Source organism: Ascaphus truei, chromosome 2 (genome assembly GCF_040206685.1).
Source record: "Ascaphus truei isolate aAscTru1 chromosome 2, aAscTru1.hap1, whole genome shotgun sequence".
NCBI lineage: Eukaryota > Metazoa > Chordata > Amphibia > Anura > Ascaphidae > Ascaphus > Ascaphus truei.
In genome coordinates this window covers 429,306,928-429,324,733 of record NC_134484.1, presented here as the reverse complement: position 1 = coordinate 429,324,733, position 17,806 = coordinate 429,306,928, and the positions used below count along the sequence as shown (strand labels likewise).

At 41.0% G+C, this 17,806-nt stretch overlaps 1 protein-coding gene and 1 long non-coding RNA gene across 11 annotated transcripts in view; one reads left to right on the top strand and one right to left on the bottom strand.

Annotated features, from left to right (window-relative positions):
- LOC142487813 (uncharacterized) overlaps positions 1–3,043 on the bottom strand; it is a 76,670-nt gene extending 73,627 nt beyond the window's left edge. Inside the window, exon 1 of the long non-coding RNA XR_012799317.1 lies at positions 2,976–3,043. This is a non-coding gene — a long non-coding RNA (uncharacterized LOC142487813). The remainder of the gene's footprint in view (positions 1–2,975) is intronic.
- Positions 1–17,806, top strand: part of PARD3 (par-3 family cell polarity regulator) — a 609,688-nt gene that overhangs the window by 283,072 nt on the left and 308,810 nt on the right. For all 10 annotated transcript variants that reach the window (XM_075587739.1, XM_075587740.1, XM_075587743.1 and 7 more), the window contains 2 exons: positions 12,153–12,241; positions 13,564–13,647. In XM_075587739.1, coding sequence (XP_075443854.1) covers positions 12,153–12,241; positions 13,564–13,647 — 173 coding nt within the window. The remainder of the gene's footprint in view (positions 1–12,152; positions 12,242–13,563; positions 13,648–17,806) is intronic.

Genomic DNA, 17,806 nt, shown 5'->3' with positions numbered 1-17,806 from the left:
AAATGCTTCTAATTGTATGTGCGCCAAGCAGCATGCCACCACTGTCCTTTGTGAAGCACAATGCAGCATTACTATCTCTCTATTAGTTGTTGCTGGATTCTAGCAAGAACTTTAGAACGTGCCAATATAATCAGCTGTGCAAAGCAGAATCACCACACAGCTAGGATTGCTGGACCAATCAAGCATTGAAGGGGTTTATTGTGAGTGCCTGAAGCTTTAAAAGTAATATGGATAGGAGTGTGTGGACAGTGAAGTATGAATTAAATTGATCTTGCATTCTTTCTGTCAAGATTTTCTCTGTATAGTTTTTCTAGAAAAGCCGTCTGCTTTTCCCATTCCCCCACAGTAAGCGAACCCGTTGTCATTTTCTTCAGGTTATTATATTTGAGAACTTTGCTGTGCGTTGCTGCCCCCTCTAGCGGAGGTGGGGTTAATGTAATACAGGGACTGATGCTTAATATATTACAGAGAGATGGTGTCTGCTCCATTGTCAAATAGTGTTCCTCTTTTCATTAGGTGGCCGCTTAAGAGCACTCCATATTCCGTAAGAAATAAATCCCTCACAAGATGCAGAAAACAAACATGTACTGTATGATGAAGCTGCGCACGCCCATCTGCTTCTTATGGATAAGAGTGCTTCAACCCTTTCAAAAATATGCAGCCTCACAATGTTAAACCACCATAGGAAATAACTTTTAAAATATCAAGTGCCAAACCAACCCCCTTGCTCAATACTCAATAAAACGCTAATGAATCCTGGTTTTCCCCGACTCCAGTGAATATCCACGTAGACAATATATGTAAAAATGTGTATTCAGGTTTGTGTCTCGTGTCTATCTCTCTCTCTCTCTGTGTCTGCCTCTCTCTGTGAGTCTGGAGTCTGTCTCTCTCTGTGAGTCTGTCTCTCTCTGTGAGTCTGTCTCTCTCTGTGAGTCTGTCTCTCTCTGTGAGTCTGTCTCTCTCTGTGAGTCTGTCTCTCTCTGTGAGTCTGTCTCTCTCTGTGAGACTGTCTCTCTCTGTGAGTCTGTCTCTCTCTGTGAGACTGTCTCTCTCTGTGAGTCTGTCTCTCTCTGTGAGTGTCTCTCTCTGTGAGTCTGTCTCTCTCTGTGAGTCTGTCTCTCTCTGTGAGTCTGTCTCTCTCTGTGAGTCTGTCTCTCTCTGTGAGACTGTCTCTCTCTGTGAGACTGTCTCTCTCTGTGAGACTGTCTCTCTCTGTGAGACTGTCTCTCTCTGTGAGACTGTCTCTCTCTGTGAGACTGTCTCTCTCTGTGAGACTGTCTCTCTCTGTGAGACTGTCTCTCTCTGTGAGACTGTCTCTCTCTGTGAGACTGTCTCTCTCTGTGAGTCTGTCTCTCTCTGTGAGTCTGTCTCTCTCTGTGAGTCTGTCTCTCTCTGTGAGTCTGTCTCTCTCTGTGAGTCTGTCTCTCTCTGTGAGTCTGTCTCTCTCTGTGAGTCTGTCTCTCTAGTCTGTCTCTCTCTGTGAGTCTGTCTCTCTAGTCTGTCTCTCTCTGTGAGTCTGTCTCTCTCTGTGAGTCTGTCTCTCTCTGTGAGTCTGTCTCTCTAGTCTGTCTCTCTCTGTGAGTCTGTCTCTCTAGTCTGTCTCTCTCTGTGAGTCTGTCTCTCTCTGTGAGTCTGTCTCTCTCTGTGAGTCTGTCTCTCTCTGTGAGTCTGTCTCTCTCTGTGAGTCTGTCTCTCTCTGTGAGTCTGTCTCTCTCTGTGAGTCTGTCTCTCTCTGTGAGACTGTCTCTCTCTGTGAGACTGTCTCTCTCTGTGAGACTGTCTCTCTCTGTGAGACTGTCTCTCTCTGTGAGACTGTCTCTCTCTGTGAGTCTGTCTCTCTCTGTGAGTCTGTCTCTCTCTGTGAGTCTGTCTCTCTCTGTGAGTCTGTCTCTCTCTGTGAGTCTGTCTCTCTCTGTGAGTCTGTCTCTCTCTGTGAGTCTGTCTCTCTCTGTGAGTCTGTCTCTCTCTGTGAGTCTGTCTCTCTCTGTGAGTCTGTCTCTCTCTGTGAGTCTGTCTCTCTCTGTGAGTCTGTCTCTCTAGTCTGTCTCTCTCTGTGAGTCTGTCTCTCTAGTCTGTCTCTCTCTGTGAGTCTGTCTCTCTCTGTGAGTCTGTCTCTCTCTGTGAGTCTGTCTCTCTAGTCTGTCTCTCTCTGTGAGTCTGTCTCTCTAGTCTGTCTCTCTCTGTGAGTCTGTCTCTCTCTGTGAGTCTGTCTCTCTCTGTGAGTCTGTCTCTCTCTGTGAGTCTGTCTCTCTCTGTGAGTCTGTCTCTCTCTGTGAGTCTGTCTCTCTCTGTGAGACTGTCTCTCTCTGTGAGACTGTCTCTCTCTGTGAGACTGTCTCTCTCTGTGAGACTGTCTCTCTCTGTGAGACTGTCTCTCTCTGTGAGTCTGTCTCTCTCTGTGAGTCTGTCTCTCTCTGTGAGTCTGTCTCTCTCTGTGAGTCTGTCTCTCTCTGTGAGTCTGTCTCTCTCTGTGAGTCTGTCTCTCTCTGTGAGTCTGTCTCTCTCTGTGAGTCTGTCTCTCTCTGTGAGTCTGTCTCTCTCTGTGAGTCTGTCTCTCTCTGTGAGTCTGTCTCTCTCTGTGAGTCTGTCTCTCTCTGTGAGTCTGTCTCTTTGTGTGTCTGTGTGTGTGTGTGTGTACACATTTATATATACAGTTCAAACCCATTATAACGCGATCCGTTACAACGCGAAGCCGCTTATAACGCGATGCAAGTGCGGCTCCCAGTTTTTGTATTTATGAATACTTTACAACACGATTATTGGTATCTTAAGTACTTGATTGTACAATGCATACAAATGTACATTATTTCTAACGCGATCCGCTTATAGCGCAATGTGATTCTTTGGACCCCAAGCCCAGCGTTATAAGGGGGTTGAGTTGTAATTAGTAAATTGAAGAGTGCACTCACATAAATGGTTACAATTTCCCAGACTTTTTAAACGAATAAGATTTTTTGTTAGAAAAATAAACTCACCCCTGTCTTGGGACCTTAAACAGGTAAAACGAGTGAAGGTCACAACACCACTTATATCCCCAGTGAGACACAAGTGAAAAAAAAAAGAATATTGGTTTGAAAACCAGCTGCCCAGCTGTTGGCTGTGCTGCTAGGCAACCAGCGTACACATGCCATGTGTATAAAGTGGGTGCAGGTGAGGCCAGAACTCGTACAACGAATAATATAAAGTGGGAACGCGGGCAGGGGATCAATAAAGGAGAAGCCTATTGCTATAAAAAAGGTATAAAGTAACTATCGCTGGCTAAAAAGTATCAAAAGGCTTTAATGAATAGATTCACTTCTATAATGTTCTGGTGTCCTTATTTATGCACTACTGTACACTTGGTATCGGTTTTATATTTACCAAAAAGACATCAATATAAAAGTATTGGAAAGATTGGCATACATGAGTTTAGGTGGAATCCAAATAAATGCTATTTACTTAAAAATCCCCGTGAGTTCCCTGTGGTCTATATATAGATTCCTGTGGACAGGTGATACTTTTTTTTTTTTTGGTTTATACATAAATAATTTTTTCTTGACCTATTCTCTGCTAAAACCCCTCTCTCTCCATATATACACAGTAATTCCTTTTTACAGTTGCATTATTAATATTGGTGTTTGAAGTTGTTTACGTGGTATGAGAAGTATTGGTTCTCAACCTCTAGCGAATATTGGCTTTTATTATTACAGTCGTAGAGATTGTCATAAATTTCCAATGCTTACTTTATTTCAAAATAAGGCCCCGTTCACACAGCGCACGTCGTGCGTGCATTCGTCACCGACCCCTAGCAGCCAATGTTAGTGTTCAGTCTTGAAACTACCATTGGCTGCAAAGTACGGCGCCCACGCTGCTGCTGCTGGAGTCTTTTGAAAGTGTGATTCCTGGCTGCAGCAGCGCGACGTCGGTTTCAGCAGCCAATCAATGCCCAGACGTTTTACATTGATTGGCTGCTGAAATTGTGGGGACTGCAGGGACGGGGACGGTAAACTAAAATAAATAAATAAAATAAAACTAGCTTCGGGGACACAGACACACACCCGGGTCCCCACTGTGCACTCCCCCGGTTCCCGCTGTACCCCCCCCCCCCGAGACCCGCTGCACCCCCCCCCCCCGAGACCCGCTGCACCTCCCCCCCCTGAGACCCGCTGCACCCTCTCCCCTCAACCCTCTCTCCATTCAACCCCCTCTCTCCTCAACCCCCCCGCCCTGGTCCCCGCTGTATCCTCCCCCCCCCTTCCGTCTGAAGGTGAATTGCCCCCCGCCGCGACCCAACTCCTGCAGCTTGAGCAGAGATCGCTGGGCTGCAGGAGCGCGTGGCGGAGGCGCGCATGGCGGAGGCGCGCATGGAAGCACACGGCCGTAGCAGGCAGTGTGAGCTCGGCCTAAGAAGGGAAATAGTGGGTTATCGGCAGTGCAGTACCAGAACAGAAAGAGGCGACCTCCATCATTAACAAATGAAAACAAGTATAAGTTACATGTATAAGATAGTGTCAGTGTTAATTCCCCTCTTGGCTCTGGTTGCGCTGGAATTGAATACATGATACATACTTACTCTGCTACCACTGCAACTGTGTTCATTTCTTGTGTAACTATCCCTGTGGTCGGTGCAGGATAGCCGTTCAGTCTATCTACCCACGGCATTATCTATTCACTGCTAGATCTGCACCAACAGTCAGTTGGGATTGATTGGGTGATCGGATGTTAATCACCGTCAATCTCTCAGCATAGCAACCTACTTACAGTGGGTTACTACATTAATGGGACCAGTCGATCACCATCTACCTCACAACACAGCAGTTTACTCATATAGCGTTACTGTATTGCTGTGAATGGTCGGGTGATTGGATTTAACTCACCGTTAACCCCACAGCACAGCAGCCTATGCACATTGGGTTACTGCATCTCTGTGATCGGTCAGGTGACGTTTATCCCCAACTCACAGCACAACTGCTCATTCACATCAGGCTACTGTGCAATTGATATGTAATTGACACTCATTTCTTATACAGGGACACGATATGTAAGACACCTATTGTTCCAATTATTACAGGTGATCTTAACAGATCCCTTTGCGATCTCTATAAGTATTAACTGCCTTGTTACATTTACCCTATGCAGAAGTTCATCCCTACTGATGGAATAGCGGCTACGTGCCCCTACATAGGGATAATCTCTGCTAGGTGTACTTTGCTGTGTTACCTCTTCTATTTATATACCTACCATCAGTTAGGGTATAAGTAGGCCAGTTTTGGTATTTTAGCTTTCAGTTAGTTGGGTCCACCTCACCCGCATATATCACTGGCCACTAAGGCAGTTAATATACAGCAGTGAACAATATTAACCCCTAATCCTATTAGGCTGTTAATGTACAGCATGAGATTTTGACCAATTGTCATATGTTCCATATGTATATCAACATAGCTTACAGCGATGTTATTTTGATTATAGTTACGTTGTATGCTGTTTATTTTAAATCCCTTTATTTTATATTCGTTGATGACAATAAAATGTTTTAATACAATCATATACTCATTTTGTGACTGAGTGCTCACTCACTAGGTTTCCTTTTTCTACTAGTTTATGCTAAACAAATGAAAACCATTAATTGGCCCATCATAAAATGCAGGTACAGTGGATCCTCCTACGCGTTTCACGCTCAGGCGCTTTATCAATGACTTTATTTCAAGTCATCGTGGTGTGGTATTTGAAATAGTTTTTAATTGACAATAATTACGCTTCTGGTTAAATCTCCTTTACTTTGTGAAACACACCACTTGCAGCAATTACAAATGTGTGGTCTTCTGTTCTCTTAGCTTATATGGCACCACTAGCAGAATTAAATACATTTAAATGTGAACATTTAAAGAAATCAAAACCTGTCATGTACATTTCAGACTTCTTTGAGAAATGCTTGCACCTAATTCACAGGTAAAGTTTTAGACTTCCAGTGTTGAATTAAGAATGGACTTGCATGTCCCGTATCCTTTACTGCATGAATGGCTAACTCAAGCATGGCCTGTTATAAAAGGCATGTCAAGCGGGTTAAGTGGGGGAGCATATCAAACACTACCAACATATGAAGTTCACATTACAGCATGATTGATAGACGTTCTTTGTTAATGGATAAACAGACATGTTTTCCTATGTATTTAAAACTGCAGCTCCTGTTACATGGGGAAAATCTGTTATCTACAAACAGTGTATGATCAAGGCCTAGTGATTCTGCTTCTTAGAACACAAAATATCACTTATTTCCCATGAAGGTTTTTTTTCTTTTCCAACTTCCATTCCTTTTAATCTTATAACATCTCAGGTATTTTTCTTCTGGAGAAATATCAATGTAAATCTTTTTGTGGGACCTAGTCACAAAGGAGTGATGCAGTGGCCATTTATTATCCATGTATGATCAATTAGGCTTTACGTTGGCTGGTTGCGCAAATGTTAAATGTAGTCATAGCAGGTCGCAAGCAGAAAAAAAAATTGCTTCACATAACTGTCTTTCTTGGAAAGATGAAATCTCCCATATAAACATTTATTTATTTGTATCCTTTAAAAAGGATTTTCCTTTCATGTCTCTAAAAGATAAATTTGAGTCTCTGATGAGCATGAAGTCACCAATCATAACTACTTTGCAAATGTAAACAACAATATATTATTTCACCAAAGCAATTACTGTAAATAAAAACTTTCTGCAACATTTCTTTCTCTGTAAAAATGCTGTGAAATTCGGTGCTAATCAACTGGGAAACATGCAAAACGTTCCTCATTTACATGTGAGCACTCGGCTAGCACCGTCAGCATGTGTATATATTATTTTGTGCTAATAAGAGTTCTGCTATCAGACTTAAATCATAAAAAGCTTATTAAACACATTGTGATACCATTTGTTGGTCAAGTGCAATATTTATTCTCAGTGTAGACAACCTGTAGGCGAACCCATTGCAGAGATTGTTCAAAGGGTTAAATCTTGGAGATTGATTCCTAACTTGGAAGGAGCCGTATCAACTAATGACATAACGTTCTATACAAGCGCTCCTCGCTTATCCCACGAACTGCGTTCTTGAAAAAAGCGAAACCCATTTTCCCATAGGATCAATGTTCTAAATTGACGTTGCGTTCCTGACCAAGGCAAAGCGAGCCTTTTTAACACAAAATTACCCAGGATATTGTATTTCGACAAGAATACAGTATATGCAGTACATGCAGTAATTATGTATGAACATGTATTTGTGAAATATCATAAGCTGCAATACTGTTAAGTATTGAAGAAATGAGCCCTAGTACTCATACATTTTACATATTAAATATGTGTGTCGTCGGATAAGGCATTGTGACATTGGAAGGCTGTCCGTTATGTTATGTGTTATAAAATGTTGGTTATGTTGTTCGTCGGAAAGCGAGGATCGCCTGTACATATAAAACACACTTCTCTATTTAACTCGAGGTGCAAAGTTTGTGACGCAGAGGAACAATGGCTGTGACCTGCTTCACGCGTTATGTCTTTTAAAGTCATCAGAACAATAGAATTATTTTGGTGGCGTGACACGTGTCAGGTGTTTACAAGAGGCAAGTTCTATTGTTTTTAATTTTTATCATTAACAGAGTGGGACTGCACCTTTAACTAAACCGCAGAAGGCATTCGCACTTAATCGCTACAGATCTGTTAATAGATATGCGTCATTGTAAACCCCTTCACTGTCACACAGCACATTGCTTTATAATGCAGTCTAAGACTTTTGGGCAGTGAAGTGGTTATACGGTATTATTGTTAATTTGTTTTTTTTAAAGATTTGCCGTGTACATATTGTAAAACAATCCAGATACTTGCTCTGGGCATTTTCTCAAAGGATTAATAAAACTGGGAAAACGTGATAAACATCAGGGAAGTACTTATCTATTGGCAATAATAAAGTAGCTCCCACAAGCCCATTCATTATTATTATCCTTGGGCATCAGTTTAAATAACTATTGACAAAAGCATGTGTATAAAAGTCCCCCTGAAGGTTGGAAATGCAGAAGTACATCACTTGTATTAATGGTTCGATACAAACTTCTTAAAATCCTCATGTCCTTACTTACTCTCTCCTAATAGAATATTATATTTTTCTGTTGTATGTAATCCAAATGAAAGGCTTAAAGAACAGTTGATTTTGTAAGTCCTGTAATTTTATAGAAGGTGCTTTGTCCTGATTCCCCAGACTCCGTTCAGTTTCCTGCCTGGGGCACTCCCTGATGAAGGCAGTAAGGCAGTGCGATGGCAGGTACATGCAAAGTGTCCTGGGAATAAGAATATTATTAGACCTCTTTATTGCAACAGGGCAGTGGGCTTTCCAAGTGTTCATCATCTTATGTCTTGCAGTTTAATTTGTCAATAGTACATGCATCTGTGTACTACAGCTTGTTCCCATTTTAAAAAGAAAATGGAAATTACTTTGTAGAACCATTATGAGCCGTTTGGATTTGTATGCTTTCCCAATACTGGTTGTTCTTCTTTATTACATACACATGCAGTAACAATCTTCCTAGTTTTAATGGGAGGGTCATGGTTTCCAGTTTGGTTTGCCGGGACGACTGCCAACGTGCCTTGTGCGAGCTTCCCTGTATCTCCTTCTCAATGTTGCTGTTATGGGGTAAAAGCCGGTTTGTGAGGTAGTGACCGGAGTTAGTCTGGGGATGATTAGACCTTTTTGGTAGCACTTAGATACCCAGATGCGCTCAAAGCTGCAACATTGAAGAGTAACAGTAGCTCAATGCACGATTGCATGATTGACAAAGGGAAGAGTGATGGGCTGAAATCATATGGAGGAGGTTTATATAGGGGATATGAGCACGTGTGTGTGTGTGTGTGTGTATGTATGTGTGTGTGTGTGTATATGTATATAATATATATATGTGTGTGTTTGTGTGTGTGTGTTTATATATATATATATGTGTGTGTGTGTGTGTGTGTGTGTGTGTGTGTGTGTGTGTGTGTGTGTGTGTGTGTGTGTGTGTGTGTGTGTGTGTGTGTGTGTGTGTGTATATGTGTGTGTGTGTATATATATGTGTGTGTGTGTGTGTGTGTATATATATATACAGATATATATATATATATACACACACAGTGGTCAACAAATCACCAAAAAATCTACTCGCCGAACAAAAAAATCTACTCGCCACCTAGTACCACACGTGTGCTGCTTTAGCCAATAGGAGCTCGCCACGATGTTAAATCCACTCGCCCGGGGCGTGCAAATGTATAGGTTTGTCGAACACTGTGTATGTATGTGTGTGTGTGTGTGTGTGTGTGTGTGTGTGTGTGTTATACTGTATATGTGTGTGTGTGTGTGTGTGTGTGTGTGTGTGTGTATGTGTATATATATGTACATGATGTGAGGGCAGATATTATTATTTGAAAAGTTGGTGACCTTGAGGAGTTATGTATCTTTTCGATGGAAATGAGAATGAGTCATATCAATTTGTTCACACTTATTCTGTTTTCTAATCCGTTTAACACATACACGATGGCCTTTCTCGGCAGTAGAAGAAGCACATTTTACCACTGCAAAATACCAAAAGTAGAACCTCTCTTGGTTGCTTGTTTTCATTCATACCACTGTTCCGAGGTTCAAGAGGCTGGTTAACCTTTAAAAAGCATTACCAGGTTGGTGCTTAAGAGCGAGAGATGTGAAAGAAGTGCATATTAGAGGCACTCCAAACTCCGAATCATCAATCTTCAAGTAGCCTGGCTTCATGCAATGAGCTGCTATCCAAGAGGCACAAAGTAAATCCACAGCAGAGATAGAAGCTGAATACATCCTCTTAGACTCTCAGAGGGAATGTCACTAGAACATTGCAGGCCGCCTCTGCTTTGCCTTGATATATTCTCAATAATTTAATATTTTGTTTCCATGTGCCAAATTTGCAGCCCTTTACTTATCATTTGCCTCCTTGAAACTGATGCTCAAAGACTTCTAAATCTGTTTAGGAACCATGCTGTTTCTTACATGCATAATTCTGTTTGGTCACATGAGTAATGAGAGCCATAAATTCAGCGTTTTTTTTTCTTCTTCCTGCGCTCATAAAAATGTAAATACTACATCATAAAATGATCTTTATTTTCCAAATTTTCTGTAAAAGCACAAGTTCTAATTGCTATGATTAAGTATTTGTTGTGCTCTTACATAGAAACGGGGATGTAGGAATCCCTTTGACACATATTAGTTAAAGCGTGTAGAACTTAGTCTTGCACATGCAGGGCACAATGTAACAGCCCCATAGCCAAACCTTGTGCAGCCTAATTTGTGTTCATCACTTGCCCCAATCCTCACCCCATGAGCAAGACCAGCAACATGCACCTTTTTACGGGACGGAGTTAAGTATTTATTTGAAGGGCTGAATAACATTTTTGAGTTTATACAACTCGGTCCTTTCAGCCATTCATGTAAGCCCATGTATTTACTGGCTCTCCTCTTCAGCCAGGAAACCTAAAGCCACAGTGCTGCCCCTAACATCAGGCCCAAAATGAGTTCTGGAACTTGGTACTGTAATCAGAATCTGACTTGTCGTACATTGTGCAGTGACAGATTGCTTTTGTGCATCTGTCCTGTTAGGAGAAGGGTTTGGGAGGTTAGTGGTTTTGGAGAGGTCAAATATGCAAAGCAAAAGTGTACCACTGCACTGGCCCACCATATAGGTTGGCGGTGTTGGTAATGTACAATTCTCAACCGTGATATGTTGGGGAAAGCTACTCACTTAATATAGCACTCTACTTAGTGGCAGAAATATGAACCACTTTAATTGTCTGATGATTTGCTATTATATATAGCGTTTAATCCTTCTGCTTAATAGTCCCCACAATCCAGATGGAAAGTCTACGTATTGATGTACACAAATCAACCCATTGAGGCCTTCCATGCACTTCACTGCAGGGGACGTTTTAGTGGGAGCCGGACATTTTTATCCTTCCACTGCAAAAGGATTGTTACAGAACCAATGTGTTTTGACATAAAACCCAATAGCACCAGATCTTTGATTAATAATTTGAATAGAGAAAATGTAATTAAGGAAAAAGGCTCTAGCTATTTGTAATATACTAGTGCCATCTCCTGTGAACTTTGCCGTCCATTGTAATATTTGAGATTTGGTACATTACTTAGAGAATATTATATTAAATAAGCCTATTTGTTAACATTTTACAATATGTATGTTGATTGTAATTTGTAATGCCTGTATCATTGTGTGGCTACAAGAGGATTGATCTGGTGTCGGAAAAATTGCTTTACTAAACTCTGTGATTGGTGGGTAGGATTAATGCAAATCCAGAATCCGCTGCTCAAAAGACCACACAAACCAATAATACAGTGATGATAGTCCACTTCAATGTTGACACACATTGCAGCAGCAGCGGAGATCATTGAGTCCATAAACGTATAGCGCAGCGTTGTGTCCACACTGTGTGTGAAAGTATGTGAGTATATATGCAAGCCAAACTCCACTCACAAAGGAGGGAGACAGCCGCGGGTGTCCCTCAAGAGCAGAACCATCATTCAATCCACACCAGATATGGAGGGGAGTAAGGAGGCAAAACAGCTGGCTTAGCACTAAAGCACAATAATGTTGAAGAACTCACTTTTAAACTCCTCACAGTCTGCTGTGACGACTCCTGATTGGCGTGCTCCAAGGCTTGAATAGATGAAGGGAAATATCCAAATAGAAACAGCCAAAATAGCAAAGCTAGGACGTGGTGACCAAAAAGTTATTTATTGGTTTGAAGAACATAAAGTAGTAGTGCTGGTAATCCTCTGACATGCTTCACACTGGGAGTGCTTTATCAAAGAGCTAAACTCTGTGGCACACTTTTCTTTAGGCTTTTGCCTTACCCTGTGCTCTCCGTTTCATGTACATGTATGGGCTATTCATTATAAAGAGTGCGTCAAAAAAATTTGTACTTAAATATTATCTTTGGGTAAGAAACATCAAACAAAAATACCATGTGTGGGTACATTTGCATGTGTCAGACAGGTCTGCACCCTGAAAGAAACATACATTCCTCTCACAGGTCTCGCTGCTCATGCTGTCAATTTAACATTTAAAACCTGTAAAGAATCCACAATTTACTGTAATTTTTTGCATAAACCATTCACCAAGATCGTATGTGTGTTTCTTTTTAGGATGAGGACTATACAGAGGACAACAGTCGGGTTGAACCTGTCGGTCATGCAGATACTGGTTTGGAGCGTACCTCAAGCTTTTCCTTGGAGTAAGTGGCTTGATTCTGTAACTGTATATGTCTTTGAGTATGCAATCTGGAATGTAGACACTCCATATGAAAGTTCGTGTTGTGGTATTCTTACCTGAACATTTTTGCAATGACCAAGTTTCAAGCATCAATCACAAAAACAGAGTATTATTGCAGGCTGCCTGATATGGGGGTTCCACCTGAAGACGTCCTCCTTGGAATACCACTATGATATTTGATCTTGTTTGTCCCAGGTTCAGAGGAATAATATGGTGCTAGTCGGTGCATGAGGAGAACGTTGTGCATCATACAGTAGTATAATAGTCATATTCATTGGCTTGCTGGCAAGCCAGACCGTTATCCTTCCAACCTTTTACACTAGTGTAATGGTTAGTCACAAAAATATAAATGAAGTACAAAACCTGAAGGGTAAATGTAAATCTGTGCATTGTTGATGTGTTGGTTGGTCACACCCATGTCATATTGCCACGTATACATGGTTTATTTTCAGTGTTCGCTTACTGTTTCGGAAATGATATCCGATGGAGAACAGATTTGGGCGGTGTGCTGCTTCTCAATAGGAACTGAAGATGGAGGCTGGAGCGCTCAAACGTTGAAAACAATCTTTCATGGATCCACAGCAACACAGCCTCTCTCACACATCTCTGTGCGATACTATGTTGCGGAGGATCCATTAAATAATGTTTTCAACGTTTGAGCGCTCCAGCCTCCATCATTTCAGTTCCTTTTGAGAAGCAGCCCAAAGCTGTTCTCCATCGGATTTCATTTCCTGCATTTTGCGTGGGCTGAGAGCACACAATTTTCAGAATGATTTGCACACTCAGTTCTGTTACACAATGCAGTGTAAAATGACATTGGAAATATAATTATTTACTGCAAAATGTATTTATTTTTAACCTTCGTAACTTTTCACATGAACCACACATATTTCGAGTTTAGATATAGATTTGTCCCATGGCTGTGAATGAGTTGTTTGACCTATTGCTTTTCTGTAAACAGGTTGGTGAATTAATGAATTTTTGTGTCGTCTGTGTATATATCACTTTTGTTTTAATAATGATAATGTTACCAAGGTCACTCATTTGTTTTTACTTGCTTTAAATTGTTACTCTCCTTTCATGCCACCAGGCTAATTTTGAGGTATGTATAACATTTCTTTCGTCAGCTTGTTTGTAGAATTCCGTTTGCCCTGTGCGTATGTTTGTTAAACCTTTCTGTGCTTGACGTGATGTATGTAGGGAAATGTATTCTAGCCCCATCACTTTTGTAGATGTTAATAGATGACACATGCTTATGTTCCTTCATTTATCCTTGCCTTACAGTGACATGGTAAAGCTTGTAGAAGTCTCCAATGAAGGAGGACCTTTGGGGATCCATGTAGTGCCTTACAGTGCCCGAGGTGGAAGGTAATGAATTGCTTGCTTGTTGGGAGTGGTTTCTGATGTAGATGGGTGAAAGGATTGCTTTTTACTGTGTGTGTGTGTGTGTGTGTGTGTTGGGATGGGCGTGATTTGTGTTGGGGTGGAGCGTTGTAGGGGTGGGGGGGTGTGTGTAGTGGGGTGAAGGGGGGTTGTTAGTGTACAGTATGTTGGGGTGGAGGGGGGATTTGGTGTGTGTTTCGATGTGTGTGTTAATAGTCTAATGATAAATACGAACACTTTATTTAAGTGATTACTTAATTCCTACATTAGCAGAAAAATACATATATGTTTATCTTAACAGTGAAGCTTATTTCAATAAGAAATATTACATGGAATAATACTTTAATAATGGCTGTGTGGCATAAGAATATTGCTGCAGCAAACCATTGTCATAGGGTTTGCTCTTGAACCTTTACTTGGTTTTTCATTTTAAAGTATTGGCTTTCTCATTGTTATAATCCAGATATTCATCAGATAGATCATACCTAAAGTACTCGTATATCATGTTTAAAATAAAGGGGAATTACCAGGGACAATCTGGATGACATATATCTTTTTGTTGAAGTATTGTATGCTTGCTGTGTTGCCATTAATATCGGGTAGAAAGATAAATGCACACATTAAGTTAAATTACAATCATAAATTGCATTTTAAAGACATAACATTCCAGTGAACCTTTCTATCAGCAATTCTAGTTAAAGTTGATTAAAGGCAAATGACGTTTATATTAAAGGCTTATCAGGTTCTTTTCAAACTTGATAAATAGTTTTTTTGTCACTGAAGTCCTCCGGTGAACATTAAATCAATGTGCTTCTGAATGCAGCTTTCAGAACACTTTGGCCCTTACTCTATAAAATAATGCCGCTGTCCAGCACTATAGCACTTTAAAGAAAAAGGGCCTTTGTCTTGATTTAAAGTCCAGGTAACTTATTGTCTTATTCAAAAAACAGAGCCCATTTCTGATGGTAGACTAAACTTCGCAGATTGTGACACTATGAACACACAAATCCTGATGCTACTTCAACTGTGCATTTTTAATTTTTTTGCACCTTTCCTCTTAGTGCTACATTATTGGTAGGACTATACCAATATTTCAGCCTTTCCTCTAATATTCAAATGCATGAAGCATGCGTGTATAGTTTAGATATTGAAATGTTGCAGCTTTCAGTTTTGTGTGAATATTTTCATTTGAGGAGGTATTAAACATACTTGAAATGTATATATGACCATGCTAGAACTTTGCACTATGTTAGCCTTTTGCGTTGCTAACCCAGCAGTAGTTTTGAAGTGTCCCACCGATGTATTTATGAGTTCTGTCTGGGTATATACAATAACCATTCTGTACGAGTATTGGAACCGTATTTACCAAGCGGTGCTAAGCCATAAGACAAATCGCTTGAATGGGCCACATGGTACCTTACAGCAGGGGAGCACAAACTTTTTGATCTGCACCCCCCGCCTGCTCCTCCTCGTTTTCACGTGCCCCCTCACCTTGTTTGGCGTCGTCAAATGACGCCGCGTGATGGCACGACATCACATAACCCCGTTGCCATGGGGACGGATGTGTTACGTCACTCTGCATGACAAATGACGCTGCGTTGGCATAGTAACGAGTCTTACCAGCTCAGCAGAATCCCGGTAAGTGATTCTGCCTTACAGCACTGAGAAGTCTTGTGGAGTAGTGCAGCTTTGTAAATCTAGTCCTAGTGTTTGGAATGCTTACTCTGTTTTTGAGAGAGATTCTTGGAACAATGTTTTCTCCAAGATTTTAGGTTTGAATCTAAAATGTAGATTTCTAGTCCCTGTGGCTGCCGTGTTCTCACTGCAGCCGCATTTCTGAGTTGGAGGGGGTGCTGATTTAATATACCCCATTTCAAGTCTGAGAATTGCTGTGGGGCGATCACGATTTAGCAGAATATGCAAGTAGGGAGAATGATTTAGTAGTGTATTTCCTTTTATTGGACCAAAAAGTAGTACATATTTCAAGCCTCTCGGGGAACCTGATGAAGAACTCGGAGAAGTTCTAAAGCTTGTAACATATCAACTACACTAGTATGTGTCGGTCCAATAAAACGTATCACACTACCTTCTCCCTCGCTCTCATTTGTTATTTTTCTACATTGAAGAAAGAACCAACATGGCTACCCACCCTTCTTTGTCTATCCTCAGAATAAGCACCAACATGCCCCTATATCTGTATATATGTGCTGAAAATAAATGTAATGGAAAGTGTTGGTGCTTTATATTGCTTTTGCTTTTAGTGGTTGCCCGTTTGCTGAAGACATTATTTGAATCTGTTCTTTTCTGCATTTTCTGAAAGACCGAGGATTGCGATGTTCTGTCTCTCATAAAATAAAGTAATCTCTCCAGCTTATATTTTAATATTTACAAAACCTTGCTGTTTTGGCTAACTGTATAATAATTTTGGGAATGCAACCAGTGGATAACATCACAACAGAGAATCGTGTTTTGACAATTACAAAAATGTAGAATGTTATTGGGTTGCTTGTAATTGTATAAAATTGTCTGGTTATGAGAATGTGGGGGTCTTGAGCAGTAATGTTGTTGCTCTTCGTATTGAAAGATTCAGAAGGTAGAGCAGGCGCGGCTAACTCCAGTCCTCAAGGGCCACCAACAGGTCAGGTTTTAAGGATATCCCGGCTTCAGCACAGGTGGCTCAATCTGTCTTTCACTGAGCCATTTGTGCTGAAGCAGGGATATCCTGAAAACCTGACCTGTTGGTGGCCCTTGAGGACTGGAGTTGCCCACGCCTGAAGTAGAAGGCAGACAAAACATTGTTTTTGGAGCGTGAAACAATAGCTCCCAATTGGGTTTTTACAGAACAGAAACTACTAAAGGTACATGGCTTCTCAAACCCTGTTTCAGGTTGTAGAATATATATAACTTCAGGAAATGCAATAAAGGCTTCCTTATTGCAGTCTGTGCAACATACTAGCAATGGGCTCTAACCAAAGTAAAGCACCACATGGGACAAGTAATCACATAGGAAATCATACACAGCAGGGTGTGTGTTTTTAGTGCAATCACCACAGCAGACACTGGATGAGTTTGAAAGGCATAAAACGGAGCCAAATTCCTTCGCTTCAAGCATGTACTTATCCCAGTATTGTTTTAGATAAATGTCTTCCCGACCTCTAAGTTCTGATTAGTGAGCATCCTAAAGAGGAGGGAAAAAATGTAATATGTTCTCGGTAAATACACAACACTTTTTCTAAAACCCTTTTGATTGTCTTTCATTCTGTTGAGTTGGGTCCTGAGTTTCCTCCTCTGTTTTTTATTTCTAATAATATTCCCAGCTTCACTTCTATTCCTCGCTGTCTCCGTTAGATCAGTGAGCTGTAAATTGGTGTTTCACAGGACTTTGTTGTTCACTAAACATTAGACTTTGAAAGCTTAAAAATCTAATTGACTTGTGGGTATACTGTAGTGTTAACGCAGCCCATCCAATGCTTTCCATGCATGGAAGAAGAAATCTCATGACACGTGCATCTCCAAGGCGGCAAAGCAGAGTGCTGTGAAGCACAATTGGAAGAAATTTGGGACACTGAGTGATCAATTAACTTTTATTCATTAAACCTGGAATTGCGGCTAGAAACGTATTAAAACAAGCAGCTATTCCATTCACATGAGCAATGCCTACAGGATCACCCAATGCTCACAGAAAAGAGAGCTCCAGGCTGGTAGAATTTATGACCACATGTTTAATCAGGCAAAATAAGCCACAATTGAATCAAAGTGTGTTGCAATCAGCACAGGAACAGTCAGTCTCCAAGAACTATAATACAACTGCATTTTAAGGGTAAGGTTTACATTTTTGGAATCTCAAATGAGCTTTGATTTTTATTTGAAGGGCAGCACAATTTTACTACTAATCATTTGTTGGGCGCATGATAGTAAATGACACAGATAGAAACAGACTTTTTCTAGTTTTAAGGATAACCCTGCTTCAGCACGGGTGGCTCAATCTGTGGCTCGGCCATTAACTGAGCCACTGATTGTCATGATTCCCTCCCGCAGTACTCCTTGCAGGGGCGTACAGAGGAGTCAAGTCCTGGGCCAGAACTGGTAAGAACTAGAACAGTACATGAGGGCAGCTGCCATCTTAGTTTGGGTGTAAAACCCC